Below are 25,768 nucleotides of genomic sequence, written 5' to 3' on the forward strand. Positions count from 1 at the left end.
ACAAGACTGAGGGTGCTGAATATTTGAGAGAAACACATCTGGGATAATGGTCCATGATCCTACAAAGTCTTTTCCTCTTAGAGCCCCTAGAGTCTCTTTGAGACTTTTATGGTCCATAAAAGCATTGATGTTTTCTGCATATGTGTATATCTTTTGAAATATTTGCAACTTACCACAATCTGAGGAACATTTCAAGTCTATGAGGCTTGTGGTACATTTGCTTTTTCCCTTCCCTAATGCCCTAACTAGTCTCTCCGTGGATGCTCCCATAACTGGGTGCTTCAACCCTTCTTATCTAAGGCCTTTATCTAATTTCTGTTTACAGAGCCAGGTCCCTGTTCCAGTTAATTATCATGGCACCAAGACAGGCAGTGGGATGTATGTCTCCCCTCTCTCATGGTGGTGGGGGTGGCCAGGTGCAGGTAAACAGTGGAAGGTCAAAAGGCATAATCAGCAGTGGGAATAAAGGCTCCCTTCATTCTATTTTCATTCAATTTTAAAATGCATTACTTCACTTAGAAGGAATTCCACAGCAGTGCAGATTTCTTGAAAAAAATAAAACTTATTAGAAAAAAAAAGTAACAACGAATGCTGCGGAATTCAGAGGTGTAATTATCCTAGCTAGAACGACCTGTTTCCTGAAAATTGTAAGAGGCAAATGAAAATATTATTGACCAAACACTAAAAAGAATATGGAATCAGCCCAAGTTGTATCTCCTTTGGGAGGGCATTGCAAAGCTGTAACAGCATCACATAGAAACCCCTCTTTTTGGTAAATGCCTAATAAAACATATGTCCCAAAGATGAGACAGGAAAAGTCTTCTCCCCAATTACCTTGGTGCAGAAAAAAAAGGTTGTTTTGGAGGATGCACTTCAGCTGTCTGGCTCCCAAATCATTTAGGACTTTACAGATAAGCATCAGCAAACTGAACTGGGCTTAGTGGCAAACAGAAAGCTTTCAGAACCAGGGGGAATGTGGTTCTTACAGCTAGAAACACCAGCCTAATTATAGCATCTGAAGAAAGTACCCAGCCAAAAGAGCAGGTGGCCCTTCACAAGAGTCCAGAAGAAATACGCCAACAGGCCCAGCTCTGCTGAATCCCATCGCCCATTCCTCTGCTTATATCAGGTTGCAAGTAATCACATATAGAGACAGTCTGATGTAGTAGATAAGAGTGACAAACTAGATCTCAGAAGAGTAGGGTTCAAATCCTCATTTGGCTGCGAAAACGCATGAGGGCAGGGGTGGAAATGGATAAAATCACTTTTTAATTATCTCACATACCTAGAAACTTCTATTATGGCCATTATAAATTGGTGCAAATTGACAGCACATAACATAACATCCACATATAACAGGAGAGGGGAGTTATGTGCCTTCCAGATGTTGCTGGACTGCAAAATTCACCAGGCTCATCTATCACAGCTAATGAGGAGGAGTGGTAGGAACTGCAATCCAAAACCATTTGGAGGGACACAAATTTCCCATGCCTCACATACAGGAAGATTTTTAGATCAATGCCTTTGGAATATCTCACCTTGCTGGCTAGCAACATTCATTGGTGGTGTTTGTGACAGTTTTATTTCAGCTACTGGTGGACGGAAGGTAAAATTAACCTCATTACTCTAGACCCTCCCCCTCCATGTGTCACCTTGGCTTTTGGGCACATCATCCTTCTAAGTCCTTGGTGACTTGTAGCTTCAGATGATTACGGCATGAACAAACCACCACGCATTAGTTGCAACAAAGAGAATTTTCCCTTCTCCAATTGTGAACCCCCCCCCAACCTCCAGATACCATCTTTGCCTAAGGAGTCAGCCACAATGCAGCATGGATCAATCAAACCTTAAAGGATCAAAATAGCTGCACGTGTGCACCAGCCTCCAAGTCTTGATCTACCCCAGAAACCAACCAAACATACTCAATTAACTGATGTAATCCATCATTTTTGGATTGTTCGTTTAGCTACGCCCACAGGAAGCCAAACAGAAAGAGTTAGAGACTGACACAGCCCTGTTCTATAAAGATGAGTAAAAGCTTTGAAAGGCTCAAGTTTTATACCACCGTCTTTCTTGTGTCCTGTTCTAGCACTGCTGCCTTGTTATCTGCACTGTCTGGTCACCAAGTCTGCAGGATGTGTGTATAGACACACCCTTGCGGGGTTCTACACAAATGAAGTAGCTTTTTTTAAAAAAAAAAGTCTGTAACTCTAGAGTATGAAAACATATTTATCACACAGACCCAATCCTCCTAGAGTTTATAAATGCAGAGAAATACTCAAACAAATATGAGTATATATGCAATCACATATTTAGTACTCAGGTACCAAATGTAGGGCCAAGACTCTCCTACAGAAAGCATGCATTGGCTACTCTAAAACTAGCGAATTCCCCTCAGCCACAGCTACGTTGAATAACGAATAAAAACATCTTCCTGAAGTAAAACAAGATCATTTTGTACTGGAATGGCTTTCAATGAACTGGATTAAGTTGATATGCCAACAGACATCAGTGGAATTTTAATTTTGTCATTGAGGAGATTATCCTGTCCTACAAATGCAGGTTTATGACTTTGTGCACTTGTTTATATTTGATGTTACATTTGTTTATATTGATATTATGTTTCCTTCAGTGATTGAAGAAAAGTAAATACAGTCGTGCCTCGCTAGACAGTTACCCCGCATGACAGTTTTTTCGCTAGACATTGACTTTTTGCGATCGCTATAGTGATTTGCAAAACAGTGATTCCTATGGGGGAATTTCGCTGGACAATCTTTGGTCCCTGCTTCGCAAACCGATTTTCGCTAGACGACGATTTTGACAGCTTCCTCCGCGCTCACAAAACAGGTGTTTTCGGGACCTAAGCTTTGCAAGACAGCAATTTAAACAGCTGATCGGTGGTTCGCAAAGCGGCTTTCCTATGGCCGATCTTCGCTAGACAATGAGGATTCTTCCCCAATGGAACTCATTAAACAGGTTTCAATGCATTCCAATGGGGAAATGCTTTTCACTAGACAATGATTTTGATAAACAGCGATTTTAGTGGAACAGATTATCATCGTCTAGCGAGGCACCACTGTACTTGAAATTTTAAATACATTATTCCCCCATCCCTCTTCCCATAGGACTCAATATTTTTGCCTTTTCACAGGGAGAGATTTTTTAAAACTCTGTCCTGCAATCCCAAAGTGGGTCAGATGGTGGAAATGGCAATGTATTTTTTTTAAAAAAGCTTTAATAAGAACAACAGGAACACAGGGGCCAGTCAGCGGACCCGATTGGGCAAAAACCAGGAAGTGCCCACGTTCCCCTTTCGTGCACTCATGTTGGATAACAACTCCCATCAAGTTTTGACTGTTGGGCATGCCTACTGGGGCTGATAAAAAGGGACGTGGTGGCACTGCGGGCTAAACCGCAGAAGCCTTTGTGTGCTGCAGGGTCAGAAGACCAGCAATCGTAAGATCAAATCCACGCGACGGAGTGAGCTCCCGTCGCTTTGCCCCAGCTCCTCGCCAACCTAGCAGTTCGAAAGCATGTAAATGCGAGTTGATAAATAGGTACCATCTCGGTGGGAAGGTAAACAGCGTTCCGTGTATAGCCACGCTGGCCACGTGACAACAGAAACTATTCGGACAAACGATGGCTCTACGGCTTGGAAATGGAGATGAGCACCGCCCCCTAGAGTCGAACACGACTGACTAACCTTACTGAGGCTGATAGGAGTTAAAATCCAAAACATCCAGAGAGCGCACACCAGGCTGGAGGAGAGTTTTTTGGAAAGCAATTCCCCGGCTGCCTACAAGGTCTGCCAGCCTCAACCTGCTGGTTTTTCCACAGAACTCTACCTTCTTCTCTGCAATAGCTTCCCACATGTCAGGAAATAAGGCATCCCCCCACCCCCACAGGCCTCCTTGTTCTGAGAGCCCCAGTTCTGGTAGGTAGAAAACCTTGAATTACTCCCAGTCTCACAGAATGCTGTATCCGGTCATTCTCTGTTCACCTCCAACCTCTACAGTTAAAGTCATAACGGCTTCCCTCGGAAGTAAACAGGAAATGTAGACATTGCAGGTGATAACAGTCTGAGCTTCTCAAGAGGAAACAGATCAGCCGTGAAATGGGGCTGGCTGGAAGACAGCTGCTCATTTTGCTCTGGGTAGTTGAATAGGCCATTAAGCTTTGTCTAGGGGTTTTGAATACATGGGCAGGGACACCAGCCATGGGCTCTGTTGAGATCTAGGTGAGCGAGCCATTATATGAAGGCTGAAGAACATAAACCCATTTTATTATTATTTGTTGTTGTTTAGTCCTTAAGTTGTGTCTGACTCTTCGTGACCCCATGGACCAGAGCACGCCAGGTCCTCCTGTAAATAATTCTATTATTTACTCATTTCTTAAATTTATACTGGATAGCTATGGCTTAAAACTTTTTTAAAAATATGTTAGAGAATTACAGTAAAAATGCATCAACCAAGGAGAAACAGTGCACCCATCCCATGAACCAAAGCATGTCTCAGCAGGAAAAGTTAGCCTACATGCCAGAGGCCTGTGCAAATTAAAAAAATCTCCACCAGCCTGCAGAAAGGCAACAGGAGAATGACTAGCCTAGCATCCCTTAGCAGGGGGTTCCAGAAAATACTGTTAAGGAACAAAGAACTAACAGGAACAACCAAAGTACATATTTTTGCCCTATGCTGACTTTTAAAAAATAAAGTAGTTAAGGGTTCAAATGTGGCCATGCCAAACTAATGCTGAACGGGTTTATGGTTCCTGGTAGCTTCTAGCCTCTCAGAAATCTTTCCACATCCTTGGACTCCCTCTGGAGCCCCAGGAGAACTGGACACTGCAAGGGATTCTGGAAGACATGCGTTGTAGGCAACAGAGCACTGGCCAGTGCTTGGTAGTCCCACTGGCACCCCACATATCCAGCACTGTCTTCAGGCAGCTCAGTGCTTAGAGAATAATTCTAAGGGTACTTCAGGGATGTCTGACCTGCCTTTGCTTTTATTAGGCAAACTGTCCTCATTCAGAGTTCCTAACAACAAAGTGTGGAAGGGATACTCCCACACACAGGCAAAACGTACACCAACAGCCTACTGGCCAATACTCAGCCACCAACACACAACACTAAATAGAGCCACTTTTTTCACAGTATGGACTTTCACCAAGAAATTCAACTTTCTTTCAAAAAACAAGTTTCTAGTCCCTTTGGTTTGTGCAGAAAAAAGCTATGGATGAATAAGCAGTGTCTATTACAAAGCTCATGGCCTGTGACGTATGGAAGTGAGAGCTGGACCATAAAGAAAGCAGACCGCCGAAGAATTGATGCCTTTGAATTGTGGTGCTGGAGGAGGCTCTTGAGAGTCCCCTGGACTGCAAGGAGAACAAAAGTATCAATTCTAAAGGAAATCAACCCTGAATGCTCACTGGAAGGACAGATCCTGAAGCTGAGGCTCCAGTACTTTGGCCATCTCATGAGAAGAGAAGACTCCTTGGAAAAGACCTTGATGTTAGGAAAGTGTGACGGCAAGAGGAGAAGGGGACGACCGAGGATGAGATGGCTGGACAGTGTCTGCGAAGCAACCGACATGAAATTGACACAACTACGGGAGGCAGCGGAGGATAGGAGGGCCTGGCGTGCTCTGGTTCATGGGGTCATGAAGAGTCGGACACGACTAAATGACTAAACGAACGAACGAAACGATTACAAAGCTCTACCACAGCTTTTTAGCAGGGTTTATTGTGATTAAATTGTGTGCATACATGTGTGTGTGTGTGTGTGACAGCAGCAGACAGACAAAGTAGGCCTGCTTTCTGTGTAGCATGTTCTCACCATCTTTCCCCACCACAATCTTTCTGTTCTCTTAACTTTTCCTGATGGAGGTAGCATTCTGCTAGCCCACTGTTTACAGCTTGTTCCCTACTCAACCTCCACGGATCTCTCTTTCTCCTAACTCTGCTTGCCATAACCTGTTAACCTTTGAGGCAAATCAAGAACCTTGGTGGGTTTTGGGTGTAACCAACTCAAGCAGGATTAAGCAGGATTAGCCCTCCAGAATTCACAGCAGACAAAGAGACATGGTTGAAGGGCTTCTGTTCAAACAAAGACTCTGTATTTAAAGAACCCACCCCAAAACCAAATATATTGCCCTTTACTGAATGTTAAGGTGAGGGGGGGGGGGCTATTCACGGGCCACTTGCTGGAGGACAGGGAGATGCAGACTTTTCCTTTTCATCAAGCCCTGCCTACTTCTTAATATATCAAAAGACAACCTTAACAGCATTCTTCATAACCACTTTCTGTCTGGGAGGCAGCCTTCAAGCAACACACTACCAGACTTTATTACAAGTGTGTTCTCTTCTAGCAAAGACTTGCAACTGATGAGATTCACCCAAGGGGGTCAGGGAACAGAGACAATGGCTGACAGAAGTGTGCAGGGCTGGCGGTAGAAAGAACCCAGAGCCTAGAAAAGCTCATCCTTCTGGATTATAACAATCAGAAAACTTCACCCAGAGAAATTTACCAAGATTTTGGAAGCTGTCGTCCAAATAGCAGGACTTTTTTTTTCCAAACTCAAAAGAAAACTCTGATGAACACAGTTGTCTTCTTTTCCTTTCCTTGTCAAGCTGTGAGATAAGGGTTTTGCCCTCCCACTGGGAGCCCCTGTATGGTAACCTCTGGCCACATGCCAGGAGTCCAAACAGATCTGACAGAATTGGGGGGGGGGGGTTGCCCTCAGGCCATGGCCATTCCCTACACCTCTAAGGGCAGCCTCTTTGCTCAGGTGGGTGAATGAACAGCCAACACAAAACAGAACTGGTTAATCTGCAACCTGCTGGAGAGGCATCTGGTCCCCTCGAAGGTCTTTGATGATAATGACGGCATGTCATAATGAGCTGGATAGAGAATTCCCTCCTCCCCATTCCTCCTTGGGAAAAGGAATGTGGAATGTGCTACCTGGCGCCTTTTTAAAAAAGATGCAGGACTGATGGTTTGCCTTGAACAGATACACTGAGGAGACATTGTATTGCAAAAGGGTACCAGGAAGTCACCGTCTTGCATTTTGAAGACCCAAGCAGAGCTGTTGACAAGAGGAATTTTTGGAGGCCAATAATTCATTGGAATGCCCAGGGTGGAGGGAGCAGTGCAAAGAGTGACAGACTAAGGCTCAAGAGGCTTGGGTTTGAATGCCCGCCCAGTCAGGGAAACCCATGTAGGGGGGCGGGCGAGATGAGGCTGGTAAAATCATTCCTTCAATATCTCACTCACCTTGAAAACTCTGATTAGGGGTTCTCACTTGACAGCACAAAACACACAACAGTCCATAGGGTTGTCGTAAGTTGGACGTGACGTGACAGCTCGTAACAGCAACCAGGTTCAGTCACAGAATCTACAAAGTGAGTTTGAAGAGAGAGGCACGCCTGATCCGTGGAGGGACCAGTGATCAGACTTTGGGAAGCAGCTCTTAATGCAGCTCTCCAGAAATGCTCCTTCTCAGTGAACTGGCCCATACAGGTCCTACTTTCTTCATCCGGTTCACGGATGTAAGGAAGAAAGCATTTGTCTACAGAAGTCTTCTCACAGAAAAGTTCAGTTGGATAAGACTTCTCCAGATGCTCTCCAGGTGTGTAAGACTACAATTCCCATTATTGCCAGGCAGCATGGCCAAGAGGCTGCATCATTTGGCTGGCAGCTATGGGAGTTGTAGTCAAGAATATCAGGAGCATGTTGGACTGGGGAAGGTAGCATTAGGGCCAATTCATACAACCTTGTAAGATGCATCGCCCAGTAACCTAATGCACACATTTGGATTCCAATGAATGAACACTACAAAGTTTGTTTCAACAGGACTCTTAGAATCACAAGGTTGGAAGACACTTCAAGTCCAATCCTACTGCCAATTTGGAAAGGCTTCAGGTCTCCCCATTAGATAAGCCTCCACAATGATCTGTGATACCAGGTGCCTGGACAGCACGGAGCCTCAATGCACAAGCTGCTGCTCACAAGGAGAACTTCCCGGTCAGATTTCCATGCTTTCCACACAGGAAGGTGCAGAGTGGAGTCAACCCAAGCGTGTGACAGCAGGGACAGGGTGAGGGGGACAGCCTACAAGTGAGTACCACAAGCTCAGAACTACCATATTTTTTGCTCCATAAGACGCACCTCTCCATAAGACGCACCAAATTTTTAGGAGGAGAAAACAGGAAAAAAATCTGTTTTCTTCTCCTAAAAATTGGTGAGCCTTATGGAGAGGTCTGTCTTATGGAACACAACCTAGGACCCTTTGGAGGCTCAACCAGAACCCCTGAAGGCCAGAGGGGGCAAAATCACCACCTTCTGGGGCTCTTTTGAGGTTTGGAAAACTTCAGAAGAGCCCCAGAAGGTGGCAATTTCGCCCCCTCTAGCCTGGTGGGGGGGCAGGGTGAGCCTCCAAAGGGTCCTAGAGTGTGTTCCAGGACCCTTTAGAGACTCACCCTGACCCCCCCCGAGGGTCAGAGGGGACAAAATCGCCACCTTCTGGGCTCCTTTAAGGCTTGGGAAGCTTCAAAAGAGCCCCAGAAGGTGGCGATTTTGCCCCCCTGGACCCGTGGGGGGGTGGGGGTAGCATGGCAAGGGTCCGAGGGGGCCTTCCAGATCCTTGCCACGCTACCCCCCCCCACGGGGCCAGCATGGGCGAAATAGCGACCTTCCAGGACCTTTTGAGAAGCTTTCCAGCCTCTCAAAAGGTCCTGGGAGCTGGCGATTTCGCCAGGGCTGGCCCCGTGGGGGGGTGGGGGCAGCCTGGCAAGGGTCCTGGGAGGCTCCCTTGGACCCTTGCCACGCTACCCCCACCCCCCCACGGGGCCGGGGGGGTAAAATCGCCAGGTTCTGGGAGTGTTTGGAGGCTCCCCAAGCCTCCAAACACTCCCAGAACCTGGCGATTTCGCCAGGGCTGGCCCCGTGGGGGCAGCCTGGCAAGGGTCCTGGGAGGCTCCTTTGGACCCTTGCCACGCTACCCCCACCCCCCATGGGGCCAGTGGGGGTAAAATCACCAGCTTCTCGGAGTGTTTTGAGGCTTGGGAAGCCTCAAAACACTCCCAGAAACTGGCGATTTTGCCGGTGGGAGGAGCGTTGCAAGGGTCTGAGTGAGCTTCCAGGACCCTTGCAACGTTCCCCCCACCAGGAAGCTGGCGATTTCGCCTGCGCTGGCCCTGTGGGGGGGTGGGGGAGCATCGCAAGGGTCCTGGAAGGCTCCATCGGACCCTTGCGACGCTCCCCCCCACAGGGCCAGTGGGGGCGAAGTCACCACCTTCGCACCATAAGACGCACAGACTTTCTACCCCCCTTTTGGAGGGGGAAAAAGTGCGTCTTATGGTGCAAAAAATACGGTAGCTTTACACAGAAATCCTTGAAAAGAAGTTGAGAGTTCGAATTTCTCCAATCAAAGAGCGGGCTGGTGAGGAGGAGAAGTGCAGTCAGTCACACAGGAGAAAAATACGAAGGGCAAATCCCTGTGTTTTCCATTGTGTTTCACTAGCTGAATCCCACAAGCATCTCTTTCTTTCTTCTCCCATAGGAATAAAACTAAACCCCAGAAGCTTCATGCTCAGCCCTAGAAAGGGAAGTAAGGGGCAGGGCGGGGAGAGAGAGCTGCAGAAAGCCTGGCTAATTCAGCAGGGAAAGAGTGCTTCATACCAAACAAGACAGGAAGGAAGAACATATTACAAGAAATGTGAGGCTGTTGCCAAAAATGTCAAGATTCTCTGCTGCTTCTCCCATTAGGTACAGCAGTGGTGGCCTCATCTTGACCTTTTGGATTTTCTCTGCGGCACCCCTAGCTGCAGTGAGAAGCAGCGGCAGCAAGAGATAGGCCTTCATGATATCCTAACATGACATCGTGTGTGACTGCAGAGAGGGAAAGGAGAAGAAAGGGAAAAGAGAATGAACCCACCTCCAGTGAGGTAACCGGGAGTGGATCTTTCTACAGAATCACCATAAAGGGTATTCAGTTATGGTACTTTTCACAAAATAATATCCCAGGCCTCAGAACTCATTCGTTCCAAGTAAGCGGGAGCATGCCTTCTTTTATTTATGTTTCTTTAAAATGTGTATTACATTTTTTATGCTTACAGTCATTTCACATCTTAATTACACATCTTTTATTCATTTTGATTGTAAGCTCCAGTGTCTCATCCCCGGGGGGGGGGGGGGGAGAGACAGGGTGAGTAGGTTCTAAATGCCTTCTGCCCTTGGATCCAACAAGACAGAAATCTGCTCACTTCTGAGTCTTCTGAGAGAGAATTTGTGATTAAGGGCTCAGGCCAGTGATTCCCAAAGTGTGCGACACATTGCCCTGGTGTGCTGCCAGACTCAGCCAGGGGTGCTGCATAATCCTTAGGCTGGGCTTCTCCTCCCCCAAAGGATCGTATAGGGACAGTCAATGACTGGCCAAGTCCATGAATGCCTCCGCGTAAGCTAACCCATGACAGACTGGCACTGCCATCCGCGAGCCACCCCACCTGCCCCGCTTGTGCTCCTTTAGGCTTCCTTTTCTAGGCTCAGCTGAGCCTGGCCTGGCCCCACAGTCACCATAGATATGGTAGGCAAGGATTACAGTAGCTGCCGCCGCCGACACTGCTTACTCGCCAGTCATGGATAGAAGCCTGCTGGTCGGCTTTGCCAGGCAAAACCAGAGAGCACTACTATAATAATTTTTTTTCTGTACTCCTCCTCCTCTCTACCCTTCACCCCTGAGGGAAAAGAGCCAACCTGACATTGGCCCCTTTTTTGAGGGGGAAGGAGGAAGAGGTGTTGGCCATGTTCCAGATAAGATGCCCCCCAGGGTCAAATGAATCAGGCAGTGGGCTGGGCCTGGGTGGGTAGGCTTTTAAGGGGGGGGTTCTGTATGTTTTTGAGGAAAGAAGAGTGTTGTCCAATCCCCTGGGTATAAGACTCATGAAAGAGCCATAATGGGAGAAAGGCTGTATCATCTGCAGTGGGGGCCACACTGTTGCTGAGGATGCTTTGGAAGTTGACAAGGCCTTTTTTGCTTAGTCACTGCCATCCTTCTGGGGTGGGAGCACCAGCGGCACATGTCTGTTCATTGGAGAGGGAGGGAGCGATGGCAAAGCTAGTGGGATTTGGCGACACAACAGCGGCTTCTGAAATTGGAGGCTAGCAGGGTAGCCTTCACGGCGATAGATAACAGCCGTGATAATTAATATTATTTCCAGAAATACTACTTAGGCTGAGCTTCCCTCCTTCTCCCCCCCCTTCAAAATATTGTATTGGGGGAGCCATGACTAGAAAGTCATGGGAGCCATGAGTCAAAAAAAGTTGGGAACAAGTCACCGGCTCAGGCAAAATGCTCCACAGAAAAGGCAAGTTTCAAGAAGGGATTAGATAGCAGAGTGTAGGAGATACACATGCCGAGGAAAGGAATTTGAGGTGTCCATATCCTTGCTTCTCTTATTTAAAAATTGGAGGGTCAGAAATTCTTGTTGATCAAATGAAAATCACCCAAAAGATCTGCCAGTGGATCCAGATTGATCTTCTGTCCATAACCAAACCTGTATTTTCACCGAACTTTCCAAACTTGTACAGTAAATGCCCTTCCTGCTTTTTGTTGTCTATCCTCTTTCAGTTGAAACTTTAACACAAATTTACACTATTTTTGCTGGCCATGCTCCATCTAAGGAACCCTGGGAACTGTAATCTGATCTAGGTGCACCCTAGAAGGAAGCAAACCTACCCAGACATTTGATACCAAGGCGGCAGGAATAGGGAGAAGTAGGCAGTTGCTCTAGTGGAAGATGACAACAGCTGGACAGAGATCAGTGGGAGAGGCTGAAAACTCCACTGATGTCCTGGTAGAGCATGAGAAAGAGTGTGTGTGTACTGGATCAATCTAGTATATGATCCTTTCATAATCTGCTGTCCTCCTGATGTTGGTCTACAGCTTCCATCATGCCCAGCCAGAGGTGATAGATGATGTAATCTAACACATCTGGAGGATGCCTAATTCAGGAAGATGCATCTGGTAGAAATTGGTGATTTAACAGGAGTACACTTGGTGAATTTGACCGCTGAATGGGGTTCTTGAAAATCTACACTATGCTTATCTGATGGCACCTCCATGGACCTGTGCTATGAACTTTCTGTTTCTCTTCCCTTCCCTTCTTGCCCTTGAGAATGGCAGCTTAAACTGAGAGGAAAACATGTCAAAATGCTGTCCATCACCGCTTGATTCACCCAAGCTAATATATTTGGTAATGCACACATACAGAAAATAGCAAGAAAGAGTTGCCACTCCAAGCTTACTCCCCTCCCTGGTCTTCTCACCCCTTGCAGTTAGCAATCCTGTGCTCTTCAGATCAGTGCCAACTTGACTTCACTAAAGCCACAATGTGTCCGTGGGGGGGGGGGCGGGAGCGGAGGGAGAACAAACACAAAACCACCTCTGGCCCAATATTGCCTGGGGCTAGGCCAGCTGAGCGGGGAAAGCGAGGGGGGCACACGCCTGGCTGAGGAGCAAAGAGAAATGCTGGCTCTAGACTTAACCAGGAACAGAGACAGTCCCTGGAGGCCCTCATCAAAGCTCTTCCCTTGCAAGACATGAGGTTTCTCTCCCTTGGAATCAAAGGGAAGGAGGTGCCCGACTGCATGAGACAAATTTTCTGTGGTGGAGCTGGACTCCGTCCTCCTCGATCCTACACCAGTGCGACAACTCTTCCCCTTGAGACCCATTCCTCCAAATGCACTCCCTTCATCAGGAACCAACTTCATCTCTTGGCCTGCGTAGCTGATCCCCTAGTACATCTCCTGGCCCATCCTTGGTGCCCACTGGCAGTTGCTGGACTCCCTCCATACCCTTTGAACAACTCCACTCGTATGGATCTTAAAAAGACTCCCCACCCCACCCCAAAAAAGGAATAAGTGCAGAGGGCAAGAGGCCACTCAGGCCACCTCCCCTCCACTCGTTATGCCAGCACATTTAGTGGCCACTCTCCCAGCTACTGCAGCAACTTGGCTGTTGCATCTCCACCCTTCATGAGTTTACAATGTCTGCAAAGGGGTTCTCTGTGGATATCAATGCAAACGAAGTAAGTTCCACTAGGTGGCTGAGTTTCCCTAATTTGGCCAGGGCCCCTCCTTGTCTGAAGGAGTGAAATACAGAATTCTTCTCAGAAGTATTCTGTTTGCACATGCAGTTGAGTTTCCTAGGTATAGCATACCCAGGAGTGGTTTACTGTTCCCTTTTTCCGGGAGTGCTCTGTGACTGTGCAACTCTTCCAAAGCTACACAGGCTGGTTCTTCTCCTGGGAGACATTGGATGTGTGTGTGAGAGAGAGCTGAACTCCCATAGGATAGCAAAAACCAGTCAATTTTGTGGCACTTGTTCCAAACAGATTTGCATTTTTGCACCAAATTTTGTTCAAACATGTCTTTCCTGCACTCCACACTCATTTTACAGTATCTAATTCATGCCTTCCCTAAAAGGTAAAGGTTCCCCTTGACAATTTTTGTCCAGTCGTGTTCGACTCTAGGGGGCGGTGCTCATCCCTGTTTCCAAGCCATAGAGCCAGCGTTTTGTCCGAAGACAATCTTCCGTGGTCACATGGCCAGTGCGACTTAGACACGGAACACTGTTACCTTCCCACCGAAGTGGTCCCTATTTATCTACTTGCATTTGCATGCTTTCGAACCGCTAGGTTGGCGGGAGCTGGGACAAGCGACGGGAGCTCACTCCATCGCGTGGATTCGATCTTACGACTGTTTGGTCTTCTGACCCTGCAGCACAGGCTTCTGCGGTTTAGCCCACAGCGCCACCACGTCCCCTTTCATGCCTTCCCTCACCATGAGCAAATTGTGTCTTTGAACCAGAGTTTCCCCATTGTGAGCCTTTTTGCCTGTTCGCAGTTTTAATGTGTGCACATTTTACTCCCCAAAAGCCTTGAAGATTTGTGAGTGCTTTTGGTGGCATGTGTTTCTTCTCACAACGAGCCTCAGGAGACATGAAAACACTATTTTCTTCAAGAGTACTGAATCCAGTGAAATCCACAGCTGTAACCTGGTGCCCCTTTCTCCTAACACCTACTTTGAACATGTGCAGAACACTGCAAGAAACCTCATCTTGTCCTGTCATTTAAGGGAAGACGGTGCAAATATGGAACACATCACACCAGTGCTATGTACACCTTCTAGTAGTTTGCTTCATTAATAATAATCACGCAGAGCTTGGCTTTAATAATAATTATGCAAAACTTGGCTTAAGCAGTAACCTTTCTGGCCTCCAAGGCACGGCAGATCATACATGCATGTGCGCGTAAACACACACTTGCTCACCCCGAGCAACATATGCACCTCAGCCCATGCATGCAGGAACAGTTCCTAATGACGGTAGGGGCCTACATGATCTCCATCTAAATGGGAACACCCACCCCTTAGCTGAGTTTGGATGATCCCATCTCAGTTCATGGTGAAGTCTTGACCTTTGAATGCACCCTTTTTTGTTTCCCAGCCAAATTGTGAATCCTCTAATTAATCATGGCTCTTTGTTTTATCTAAGCAGGAAACTATGATGAGCTTTTGAAGAAGCTAGGATATATTAAACCAAACTATCAAACATGACCCATGTTTTTGTGCCCTGTGTCTCAGCTGCAACACACGTTTTGTCCATGACTTTTGGTGTGTAATCGTTTACTCAGCAACACAAGTCTCCTCCTGATGTGGCTCTCTCTCTCTCTCTCTCTCTCACCCTGCCTTCATTCTCTCTGCTGCATAATGGACTAATTAGCAACAGCCAGTCGCATAGTAGAGAGGTTGTGGGTCACCTAATTTTGTAGTATATTTGTGGGAGAAACACCCTGCCCCACCCCAGCCCTACAGAGGCACAACAGCTACTAGCCACCCAACACAGAGTGAGCAGTTATCTATTTACCAAGCCTGAGGTTGGCAACACTTTTGCTCCAGCAGACGGTGCAAAGGGCAATTCAGACAGAGCAAAGCCAGGAGCCATCTCTATCTAGGAATTAAAGAGGGATGGATTTTGGGATAACAACACATTCCTGAATCCACCCTCTTTCTCGCCTCCCTCTTTCTTAGGCCATCCTCTTCGGCCTCACCTGCATACCCCGCCACCCTAGGAAAGTGGAAGCTGGGCAAGAAAACAAGTGCTCCGCTTAGGATTACATACACAGTAGCTCAAGAATGCTGAAAAGTCTACAAATCTTCTGTTAAAGCAGGGGGGAGGAATGTGCGCCCATCCACTGGTATATCATCCACTGATTATGCTAGCTAGGGCAGATGGGAATTGTAGTCTAACAACAGGTGGAGGGCTACAAGCTCCCAACTTCTGTGCTGAACAGTTGCCTGCCTTAAGAATCTTACAGGCACAGCATAAGAGCAAACCCCTTCCCTTCTTGTTTACTCTGAAGCACTTAGCATTTGGAGGTATGGTCACTGAACATGGAAGTTCAACCAAACAGTCCCTCAGACCTGTGCAAGTGCAGCTGACCCATGCCCATCTGAGAACAAAAGCAAGATGAGTACAGTGGCTGGAACAACAATGCTCCCAGGAGCATTCATTTTAGACACTCAGACTATGCCCACAAGCATATCGACCCAGATGCAAGTCCCAGGCCAAGATCTTCTTGCATAGTTATGCCAGGACAGTCGTAATGGTGTTAACTGTTGAAAGTGCATTAACTCAAGGTAAGAAATAACCATAAATACCTTCTGTCTTTAGCATACCAAATCATGCAACTGAGCACACAACAGATAGCTTTGGCAGTTTATTAACATGATCAGTTCTCTTCCAACTGATGTTGCTGGCATTACGATGGCGTAACTGCACAAGAGGATTTTGAATGGAGCTTATTTCTTTTACAGTGTTTTAATACCACACTGGCCAAGTGGGATCCATTGGAGAATAAATACGCACAGATTTCAGCTATAAGGGCTGCATCCCTCCCTTGGCCACCTCATGCCTGTTGTAAGTTCCTCTGGGCAGAGGCCACATCATTTCTGCAACATTTAGCTAACAAACATCTGACATTAAGAAAGTGCAAAGCAGCAACAAAAGCAGCCATTTACTGCATAATATGGCAGCTTCTATGATTACTGAAGACTCCTAGCTGTGCAAGTGAAAAAGATAGGAAACATTTGTAACACAGCCGAATGTAAGAAACACAAAGGCCACAGCTCTGTGGTAGCAGGCACGCTTGGCACACGGAAGTTCCCACGTTCAGTTCCTGGTGTCCCCTAATAGGACTGGGAAGGACTCCTGCCTGAAAGCCTGGAGCACCATTACAGCCAGGCAGGAGAAACAATCTTGCTTTGAGTCCAATAACTGGGAAAGGAAGCATAGAAATAAAATGAAGAACTAGATGGGGATGTAGCATCAAATAAGACAGATAAGAGAGACAAAGCAGTAGGAAAAGACAAGAAAATCTGGGCCTCCAATTAACTGCAAGGGAAAAACAGGAACACAAGTATCTCCATAACAATTGCTGGATAGCTCAGTGCTTTAGGTCTCCGGTTGCAGAGCCTGTGATTGAGAGCTCAAATCCTCGTTGTGCCTCCTTGACAAGGGGCTGGAGTCAAAGATCCGTAGGGTCCCTTATAGTTCCACAGTTGTAACATTATGAAATCATATCCTTCACGTTCATACCTGAGATCAATCCATATACTGTTGAACTCTCTTTTCTGTCCACTATGGGATGCTGCCCTATACTGACCCAAAACATCAGCCTATCCAACTTACTATTGTCTACTCCAGAGGCTCTCAGTTCTCAGGTGCTCTTGGACTGCAACTCCCAGAAATCCTGAACAGCACAGTCAGTGGTTAAGGCTTAGAACAATAATAATAACCTTCGAACTGCAGAGCTGGAAAGGGACCACCTTTCAAGTCCAGCCCCTGACAAGGAGGCAGAGTGGGAATCAAACTCCCAACCTCTGGCTTGGCAGCCCGAGATCTCAACTACTGAGCTATCTAGCTTCTGGGAGTTTTAGTCCAAGAACATTTGGGGGACCAAGGTTGGGAACCACTGATCGACACTGAATGACAGAAATTCTCCATGGTCTCAAAGGGAGTTTCCCACCCTTTGGGGCAGACAGTGAGGACTAAGGATGTGTTCTGTAAGCAAAGCATAAGGTCTGCCTTATCAACCCTGCTCCACCCCTTCAACCCACAGCCTTGGGGATAACACAAAGGCACCAAGACCCACTGAGGCACCAAGCTCTCCAGGAAAGAACATTCCAACTGCATGAGAAACCAGCCCACCTGGAGGTTCCATATTCTCTCCCACACCCCTCCCTTAGGCATTGAATCCACGGCACTTGGGGTAATAAAAACACAGTAAGTGCAGCAACCAAAAGCACCAAGAAACGAAGGCAACCTGGATCCACAGACTCAGAAATGCTCCGGTTCAGAAGGAATTACTTTGTATATAACAAATCGCTCACCTACTTTGATGAGAAAATAATTCTATTTTTAAAAAAGCTTAATAGAACTTCCAGTCCTGTACGGATGGCTACATTTATTATTATTGGAATAGTTACCCTCCTCAGCCACATTAACTGTCTGGGTAGGTACTCTGGAGAGGAGGGGAAAGGAAGCAATAAACTGGATTTTTGTGCATACATTTACATCTGTGCACATCCGCTTCAAAGTGCGCAAGAGACGCAGAAAAATGGACTGGAACCTGTGGGTGGGATGGGGGAGGAATCTGCACAGTCCTTTTAAAATGATGGGTTCTGCAGCACCTGAACAGTAATGGTTGCCTTCTGTTTTCAACTTCACTTGCTCCCCTTCCCATTCCTAGAGGAAGCCAAGTCAGTCTATTTCAGCAAAAACAAAATAAAAATATCATGGCACCTTTAAGACAAAACCAATTGTACTTTCCCCTGAGCTGTCACGGGTCCACTTCTTCAATCACAATTATTTTATTCTGTTCTATTCATATACTGCCCAATTTAGTGACACCCCTACTCTGGGTGGTTTACAAAATAGATTGGCAAACATCCCACCCACCCTCCAGACACCCCCACCCACAAACCCAAACAATATAACAATGACCAATTCATCAAACAAACAAACCTACATTTAAAGATTAAAAGTTCAAAACCGCTGGAAATATGTTCTTGAAGGCCACTTTATAAAGTTCCGTCTTAAGTAGCTTCCTAAAAGTTAGGAAGGTTGAAACCTGTCACACCTCAGATGGAAGTTTATCCCACAGAATGGGAAAGTGTCACAGTGTTTCGTAGTTCTTCAGGAGGTACCCTCTAACAGCCTAAGAGGAAAGGAGATGATACCTCCCAGGAAGCACAGCAGAAAATTGCCTCTTTTTTGTATATTACAAACAGAAAGCAAAGCCTGAGATAAGCCCTTATCAGGTGAGAGAAATGTAAATATCCATAGGTGTGGGCCTGTGGACTGGGACTCCCAAAATTCTGTCTGTAGAACTCCTGGATAATTTCCAGGGTTTGTGTTCAAACAGAATGAATGGCACTTCCTGATTTGGTACTCTGGACAAATAGTTCCCATCAGAGGACAAGGGGAACTACAGTCCACCATATACTGTATGCAGGCACCAGGTTGGGAATGTCTGTTTTAAAAGGCATCTCCACCCATTCCTTCCAAACAGGCCAAAGGGAGGACACCAAACTACCAGGGACAGGAACCATAAAAGAGGGAATGTCTCAGATGAACAAGAATCATTGGCACATCAATGGCAGACCTGGATAGCCTGCCAGGAAGGGAATTCTGGCCTCAACCCACCCTTTGCTTCAACCAACCCTTCCTGTAATTAAAAGGGGGAAAGAAAGAAAGAAAAGCCAATGCTGACATTTCCCGCCCAGAGCCCTCACCAGCAGCCAACTCTGTCCTGGCCACCCAACAAAATGTCAGATTTGCAAATGCTGCAGGGTCCACATGTTAAAAATATGGTGGCCTCTTGCAGGGAAAGCCTATATAGCTTAATGGAAAAGCACACACTTCTGTGCAGAAGCTTCAGGTTCAAGCCCCATGAGCTCCAATCTAAATTTGTTTTATTTGATTTGTACCCTGACTTTCTCTTCAAAATGAAAACCCCAGGGATTAATAATCATGCCAAATAAAATAAATATAATTAAAACATAACAGGCATTAACTAAAACATAAAACAGATATGAAGCACTACGAAACGCATAACAAAGAAACCTGTTCTTCCTTGAGAACAGGATCCCATCAATCCATAGGTGAGCCATGCAGAATGGAGCTGAAATTAGAGAATGGCTTCAGATGGACCACCCCGGATATCACCGGCACTTGAAACAAGCATCTAATTTCCTTTCCCATGGACTGAAGCATGACTAGGTCCTTATTTATCCCTTGATCACAATAGATTAGCTGCCCAGATATGTCCCAATGCCAAGCTTTCAGGATTCAACACGCTGGGCTTACCTATCCGCCCTAGAGTAGGGGTGTGCAACCTGGGACCCCAGTGATGTTTTCAGCCCTCAGCTTTATTTTACAAGTCCTTTGAGTGTAATCAGTTCCAAACCCTGTGAAGTGTAACTGATCCGAAATCCAGCAAATCAACAGATGCATCAGAGGAAGGAGGGGGAAAGAAGGAGAGGAGAGAGGGAGAAACAATGAGAAGACCAAGAAATTGGGAAGCAGAGGCAGGGCTGGCCCAAGGAACCTCCAGCATCAGCCCCAATTATGAATGGAGTTGTAGCAGTCAACACAGTTACAGACATGGCTGAAATCAACAGCACGTAATAACTAGAGTAGGCCCACTGAATCAATGGAATTTTCTGTGAAGTCAACTCACCAAAGCCCCACGGAGCCAGTGGGCCTACTTGAGCTGCAATTTGCTACCCCATTTCAGCCCATGAGTTACTTGTGATGGAATGACTTTTCCAACAGCATTAATGTAAGAAAATAACTTCCCTCTTCCTGCCACGTAATTGCCACTTTTTATTTAGTGCCACCCAATGGAAGAGTATTATATGGCTCAAGTGCTGGCTTATGCCGTGCTGCTACATGTTTTGAAAGTCCCTAAAAGTAACAGTCTCAGTTACTTTTGAGAAGTGGAATGGCACATGGATTCTCCTGAGGGAGAGGTCTATCACAGGGACACATTTTAGGCCATCAATGCTGTTGAACTCTCTGAAGCAGTGGGACAATCCAGCCAGGCTGCCTGGTACGACCCTTCCTGTGCTCCTTTAGCAGGATCTTGTCTTTGGTCCTGTGCTCCTTTTCCAAGACACTGCCTTCTCCTGGAGCAGTGTGAAGGCAGAGGGGAGGGAACTCATCACCATTATCCTCAGAGCCCTCACTAGCCACTTCGGCACCTAAGGGCTTTGCTGTCCTCTTGGTTCAGCCTGGGCCCCATGAGATTGGGAGGAAGGTCTGACCTGAGGGTTCTGTGCTGCGCTTGCTTGGTTTGTGTTTCCTTCTGCCCAAGAAGAAGCGATGTGCATTCTGAGGGCGGGCAGGTTTTCACCCTTCCAGCAACAAAACTTTGCATCCTCTAAATTTCTGTGTCTGGTGCCAAAGCCCCACAGGTACATTTCTGACCCTCCTGCTTCCAACCAGCCAGTCAATGTAGGAAAATGCCTGCACCATAGCAGGGACCCCTGGCCTCCCTCTCTATAGCTTTCAAGGGAAATAAAAGTGTGTGATAGGTCCCAGCGACAGTAGGCACAGAGTCAAATCTTAATACGAAGTGAGGGCAAGAACCAAGGAACACATTGTTCCTTCTGAGCAATGGAGTCAGTCCTACCACTAGGCAAAGGGTGGCAGCTACCTCAGACCGCAGATGCTGGAGGGAACACAGTGGGATGGTAAATTCAAGCATACCTCATTCTTGTCTCCATTTTAAAAAAAAGCAAAGCAAAAGTATGCTGCTTACATATCACCCATAGCATCTAAAACTCTCTTTGGGCAGTTTATAATTTAATTGTGCAGGGTACACATTGACACACACCCACCCCAGCAAACTGGGCACTCAATTTAACAACTTTGGAAGGATGGAAGGCTGAGTGAACCTCGAGCCAGCTACCAGGTCATGAGCAGAATTTTGGCTGCAGTACTGCAGTTTAACCACTACACTACAAGGCTAAACTAGCCTGTACCCACCCCACCCCACCCACCCCACCCCCGGTTTAGTAGACGATGCTACTTAGATGCCAAAGGTTAGGTAACATTCAACTGCCAGTCTAATCAGCTTCGACGTGTGAGATAGGAGTAGGCACCACCTTGTCCTTTGCCTCAGGCAGCAAAAAATTTCTGGAGCCAGCCCTACTCAGCAGAAAACACCATGAAGTTAGAAAGTGAGTGGGGTGTTTTTGCCTCTCTTCGGCACCAACCTTAAACACATCAAGGAACCTACCCTTGAGTAGATACATGTTGGTTTTACACACCTATGTTCATAAGGGACACAATCTAATGGGTGCTTCTCCTGCAGTCCTACCAAATAAAAACACTCAAACCCGAGGTGGACTTGATTTAAATCAAGTTGATTTAAATCACATCATGATTTAAATATTAAAATTCAGGGTTTTTTTTGACTATTTAAATAAAAACTGATTTTTAAATTTTTAAATAATGATTGAAATCAAATTGCTTTTTTAAAAAAATCATTTTAAAAAGTCATGTCAGTGGGATGATGGTGTGAGTGAAGACGAGAAGGGGTGGGTAGGGGTGGAGCTGCAAACTTTCTAAATGGTGCTGCTGTCTCTTTCCAGCTCCTTTGGACATAAATGGCTACATTAAAAGGGTGTGTACCAAAGACGGCATATTGCAGCCTGGTTATTGCTTTTTTTAAAAAAAAACACCAAAAACCATTCCAAGACCATTCTTTGGTTCCTATAATCAGGAGATGTTTAAACTAAACTGGAAAGTGTGGGATTCCTCCCCCCCTCCCGCCTTCCCTAACACTTATTCAGACCTTGTTTGCCAGTATGTTTTAGCTCTCATCTCAGCAAACAAAGCTCAAAAGGACAGTTTGATATTCAGTCCTACTGAATAGAGGGCACGACCTAAGTCCACTCTCTACTGATGCTGTTGCCTGTGATCCTGTGCCTGTTTACTTGGAAATAATTAAGACCCAGTAAATTAAACAAGACTCACTCTCAAGCAAATAAGAATAAGTGAAACAGCAATCACAGAAGACTTTCTGGAGAGTGAGTCTTCAAATACACACATGGAGCTATTTCTGCCACCTCTGTGTCTCTTTGTGGCGGCGCCAATGAAATGCACAACCTATCTGTGAAGCAGGACAGCATCATCCGGAAGGTGGAAACAGGGCAGTCTTCAATGCCCATCCATTCCAAATCCTACTTGGGTCTCCTCTAAAATCCTTCTCCCACCAGATGCTGCCCTCATCAGTGACTTGAGCCACACTTTCCAATTACATGCGTGTGCATGTGTGTGTGTGTGTACACACATGAAACCACGGCTTGGGAAAAATTAGTTTTTAGGACTACAAATTCCCCAAATGTCCTTGCCTGGCTGGCTCGGCGGGGGGGGGGTGTCATGGGAGGTGTCATCCAGGGGAAATAGCTTTCCCATGTTTGTGACCAGCACTTTTGTCAGAGTGCTCCATAGCCCAGCCAGAGGGGGGAGATGGGAGTATCCAACCACACGGCTACCACCATCCTTTCCAGCAGCATCCTCTCTTGATCCATCCCATGGGTAAAGTAAGGAATGTACACTGGACCCTTTAGAGACCAGGCACATCCTGGCTGGCGTGGAAAGGAATCTGTCTATCTATCCGAACATGTTTTCTTTTTTTTTTCCCCAGTTACCACCAGTGTGGGCAGAGCCCAGCTCCCCAGGGTGGGAGGATATGGGTTAAAGGTGAACACTCTGCTCCACATCAGACCCTTTGTCCAGCATATCCAGAGCAAAGATTTTGGAATAATGTTCTCCCTCCCATCTCAAGCACTTTCCCTTACCGAATGCCTTTAAACAAACCAGCCAACCAACCCAGGGAGCCACACAAAGCAAGTAAGAAAATCAGTTCAGTTCTTGACCAGGCCCGCAACTTTTGCCAAGTACACCTGGGGGGGGGGGGGGAGAGAGGAGTCAGACGCCCAGACTCCTGCAAAGATCTCTATCCCATATCAGATCTCTTCCCTTCCAGACCTGTCCCGACAAAAAGGGTCCTCTTCGGGTTGCCTTCCCCCCCCCTCCGCCCCCAGTTCTCTCAGCCCCGGCGCGATCCCCTGCTTCTCTCCCTCCCCCCCCACCCACAACCTCCAATCTCTGGAACAAGCGCGGAAGGGGTGAGCTCCGATTACAGGAAATGCTTGGTTCCGAGCCTGTTGGGGACGAGAGGCGAAAGTTGGGGGTTATTGGGGGGGGCGCGGAAAGGTCCCCCCCTCCCGCCTCGCTTGCAGGCGCAACGGCGGTGGGGTTTGGGGGCTCCCGTTGGAAGAGCGGCCAGAGCAGCCTCCGTCGTCGTCGTTGTCGTCGCCCAAGCGGGGCGGGTTTGGGGAGCCCGCGGGGTGTGTGGAGATCCCGAGTAACGGGAGCGGGCGGGGAGGCGGCGGCGGCGGCGTGCACCAGGCAAAGGGGACGGTGGGTCTGCAACCACTTAGCGGGGATGGAAGGAGGCGAGCGCGGGCGGCAGGCCAGCCCGAGGGGAGAGGGGGCGTGATTTGGAGGGACGCGGGGGCGCCCACCCCACCCCACCCGGCCCTCCCCGCCGCCTCCAAGCCAATCCCCCTCGCCACTTTCTCCTGACGAGCGAAGTTATCCAAGTCCGGACCAAGACTTTTTGCAAATCGCCCCCCCCCCCCGCTTGTGCGCGCCGCGGGCCACCCTGATCAATGGAAACATCCTCCTCGCCCCCTCCCCCGCCCCGCCCCGCCCCGCCCCTACAGTCGATCAGCGCCCCCCATTAACGGCCCCGAATCAGAGGCGCCCCCCCGGCTGTTCCACCCTGCCTCTTGCCCTCCCCCCGCGCGCCCACCCTCCTCCCCAAACCTCCCGATCCTCGAAGCCCCTCGGTCGGTCTCCTCACCCCCGTTCCTCCGGGAGGTAAAAATCCACCGAGAAGCCGAACAAGCTGCCGGCGGGTCCGCGCAACGCCTTCGGAGCCTCCGCGTCCAGGTTGAAGCCCCGGGCGCACGAGAAGGTGCCGAGGAAGAGCAGGGCCCGAGGCAGCATGGCTGGGGCCTGGCTGGGATGATGAAGAGGAAGAGGAGGAGGGAGAAGCAGCAGCAGCAGCAGCGGAGGAGCCGCCGGAGGTGGCGCGGAGCGAGTCAAACCAAGTCCCAGCCGGGCGACAAGCGACTCCCTCCGGCTGGTGCGCCCGAGTGCTCTTTCTGCGAGCCGCCCGGAACGTGAGGAGGGCTCCCGCCCAGGACTCCCCGCCTCCCCTTCCCCGCCCGCCCGTCCTCCCTCCCTCCCTGGGAATGACTCACAAAAGGAGGAGTTTCGCGCCCTCCCCCTCGACGGGACGGGACGAACCCGGGTGGGGTGGGCAGGATGGATCTCATTAAACTGCCAGCGCTGGGGAAAAAAGTCTGGAGAGGAGCCAGGAAAAAGCACGCGGCTAAAAAGCTGGAAGGAGACTTTTTCTCCCTCGCGTCCCCCCCCCCTTTTTGGTACTGGACGGGAGGGGGGGAAGTTATATATATTTTTTAAAAAAGAAAACGCGATGCGATCTCGCCGCCAGTCTCTCCCCGCCCCCCCTCCTCTCCGGCCCGGCAGAACAGAGGCGCCCCTTCGGAGTTTGGGGGGGGGGGGAAAGCGGCCCGCGGCTTCTCTGCTTCGGCGGTGACGTCACGGCGGGGTTTTCCTTCCTCGAAGGGAACGGAGCGCGCCGCCTGGGTGCCAATTTGGGGGTCGAAAGGATTTGGTTTGTGATGGGCCGCCCCGCGTTACCATGAAAACCCAGTTCGAGGGAAGCCAGAGCTAATCAACGCCGCCGGGTTGGGACCTTCGAGCGGGGAGCGGAGCGGGGCGTGGGGTGTGGGAGTAAAAATCAAAAGAAGACCCTGCAGAGCCGCGCTTGGACAGGAGAATTCCCCCCCCCCCCAAAAAAAAGCAGCAGAGCGGAGGGACACTTGAGTTGCGGCATAAAAAAGGAAGGTGCCGATTGCAGGGTCAACCAGTGTGGGATAGTGGATCAAGTGACGGAAGAGCATTCAGGAGACCTGGGTTCGAATCCTCGCTCGGCCAGGAAAACTTACTGCCGAAGGTTGGGCGGGAGAGGTGGCGCTGATAAAACTATTCCTTCGATATTTCATAGTTCCACAAAGAATTAGGAAAACTTGCAATTTGTGTGTGTGTGTGTGTTTTTTGGGGGGGGGGTAGTGGTTCAATGAAGGCATCGCCCTAGTCTTGTATTTAAACATTTCACTTGCCTTGAAAGCCCTATCAGGGGCGCTGTAAGTCGGTTCCGACTTGACACAAACCTCGATTGCGGAGGATGAGCTTTTGTTGAGCGCCATTCTGTACAGTCCTACTCGGAAGTAAACCCAATGATTTATCATGGGCTTGCCCCTAGGTAAACGCGCGCATTACAGAGTTTGGACGCCCTTGCTCTCTCCTTCCCGTGCAATGTGAATCATGCGGCCACCCTTTGCTAAATTACATAGAGATGCTCTTAGAGAGGATCCCACTGCATGGCTCTGCATCCCAGCGGTAAGAATATTGTAAGTATTGTGGCTGTCTTGGGTACTGAAAACAATGGGAACTGTAGCTTGACATACTTGGCAGGTATTCTGCTGATGTCCACTCAGGATCAGCTCAAGACATTTTGCCACCTGAGCCAGAACAAGCACATGGCA

At 48.1% G+C, this 25,768-nt stretch overlaps 1 protein-coding gene across 1 annotated transcript in view; it reads right to left on the reverse strand.

Moving 5' to 3' along the window:
- The window catches only part of ITGA5 (integrin subunit alpha 5), a 78,394-nt gene extending 54,055 nt beyond the window's left edge, over positions 1–24,339 (reverse strand). The window contains exon 1 of the mRNA XM_072991239.2: positions 23,995–24,339. Coding sequence (XP_072847340.2) covers positions 23,995–24,140 — 146 coding nt within the window. The 5' untranslated portion in view covers positions 24,141–24,339. The remainder of the gene's footprint in view (positions 1–23,994) is intronic.
- Between the last annotated feature and the right edge of the window lie 1,429 nt (positions 24,340–25,768).

The sequence above is a fragment of the Pogona vitticeps genome, chromosome 2, assembly GCF_051106095.1.
Source record: "Pogona vitticeps strain Pit_001003342236 chromosome 2, PviZW2.1, whole genome shotgun sequence".
Classification (NCBI taxonomy): Eukaryota; Metazoa; Chordata; class Lepidosauria; order Squamata; family Agamidae; genus Pogona; species Pogona vitticeps.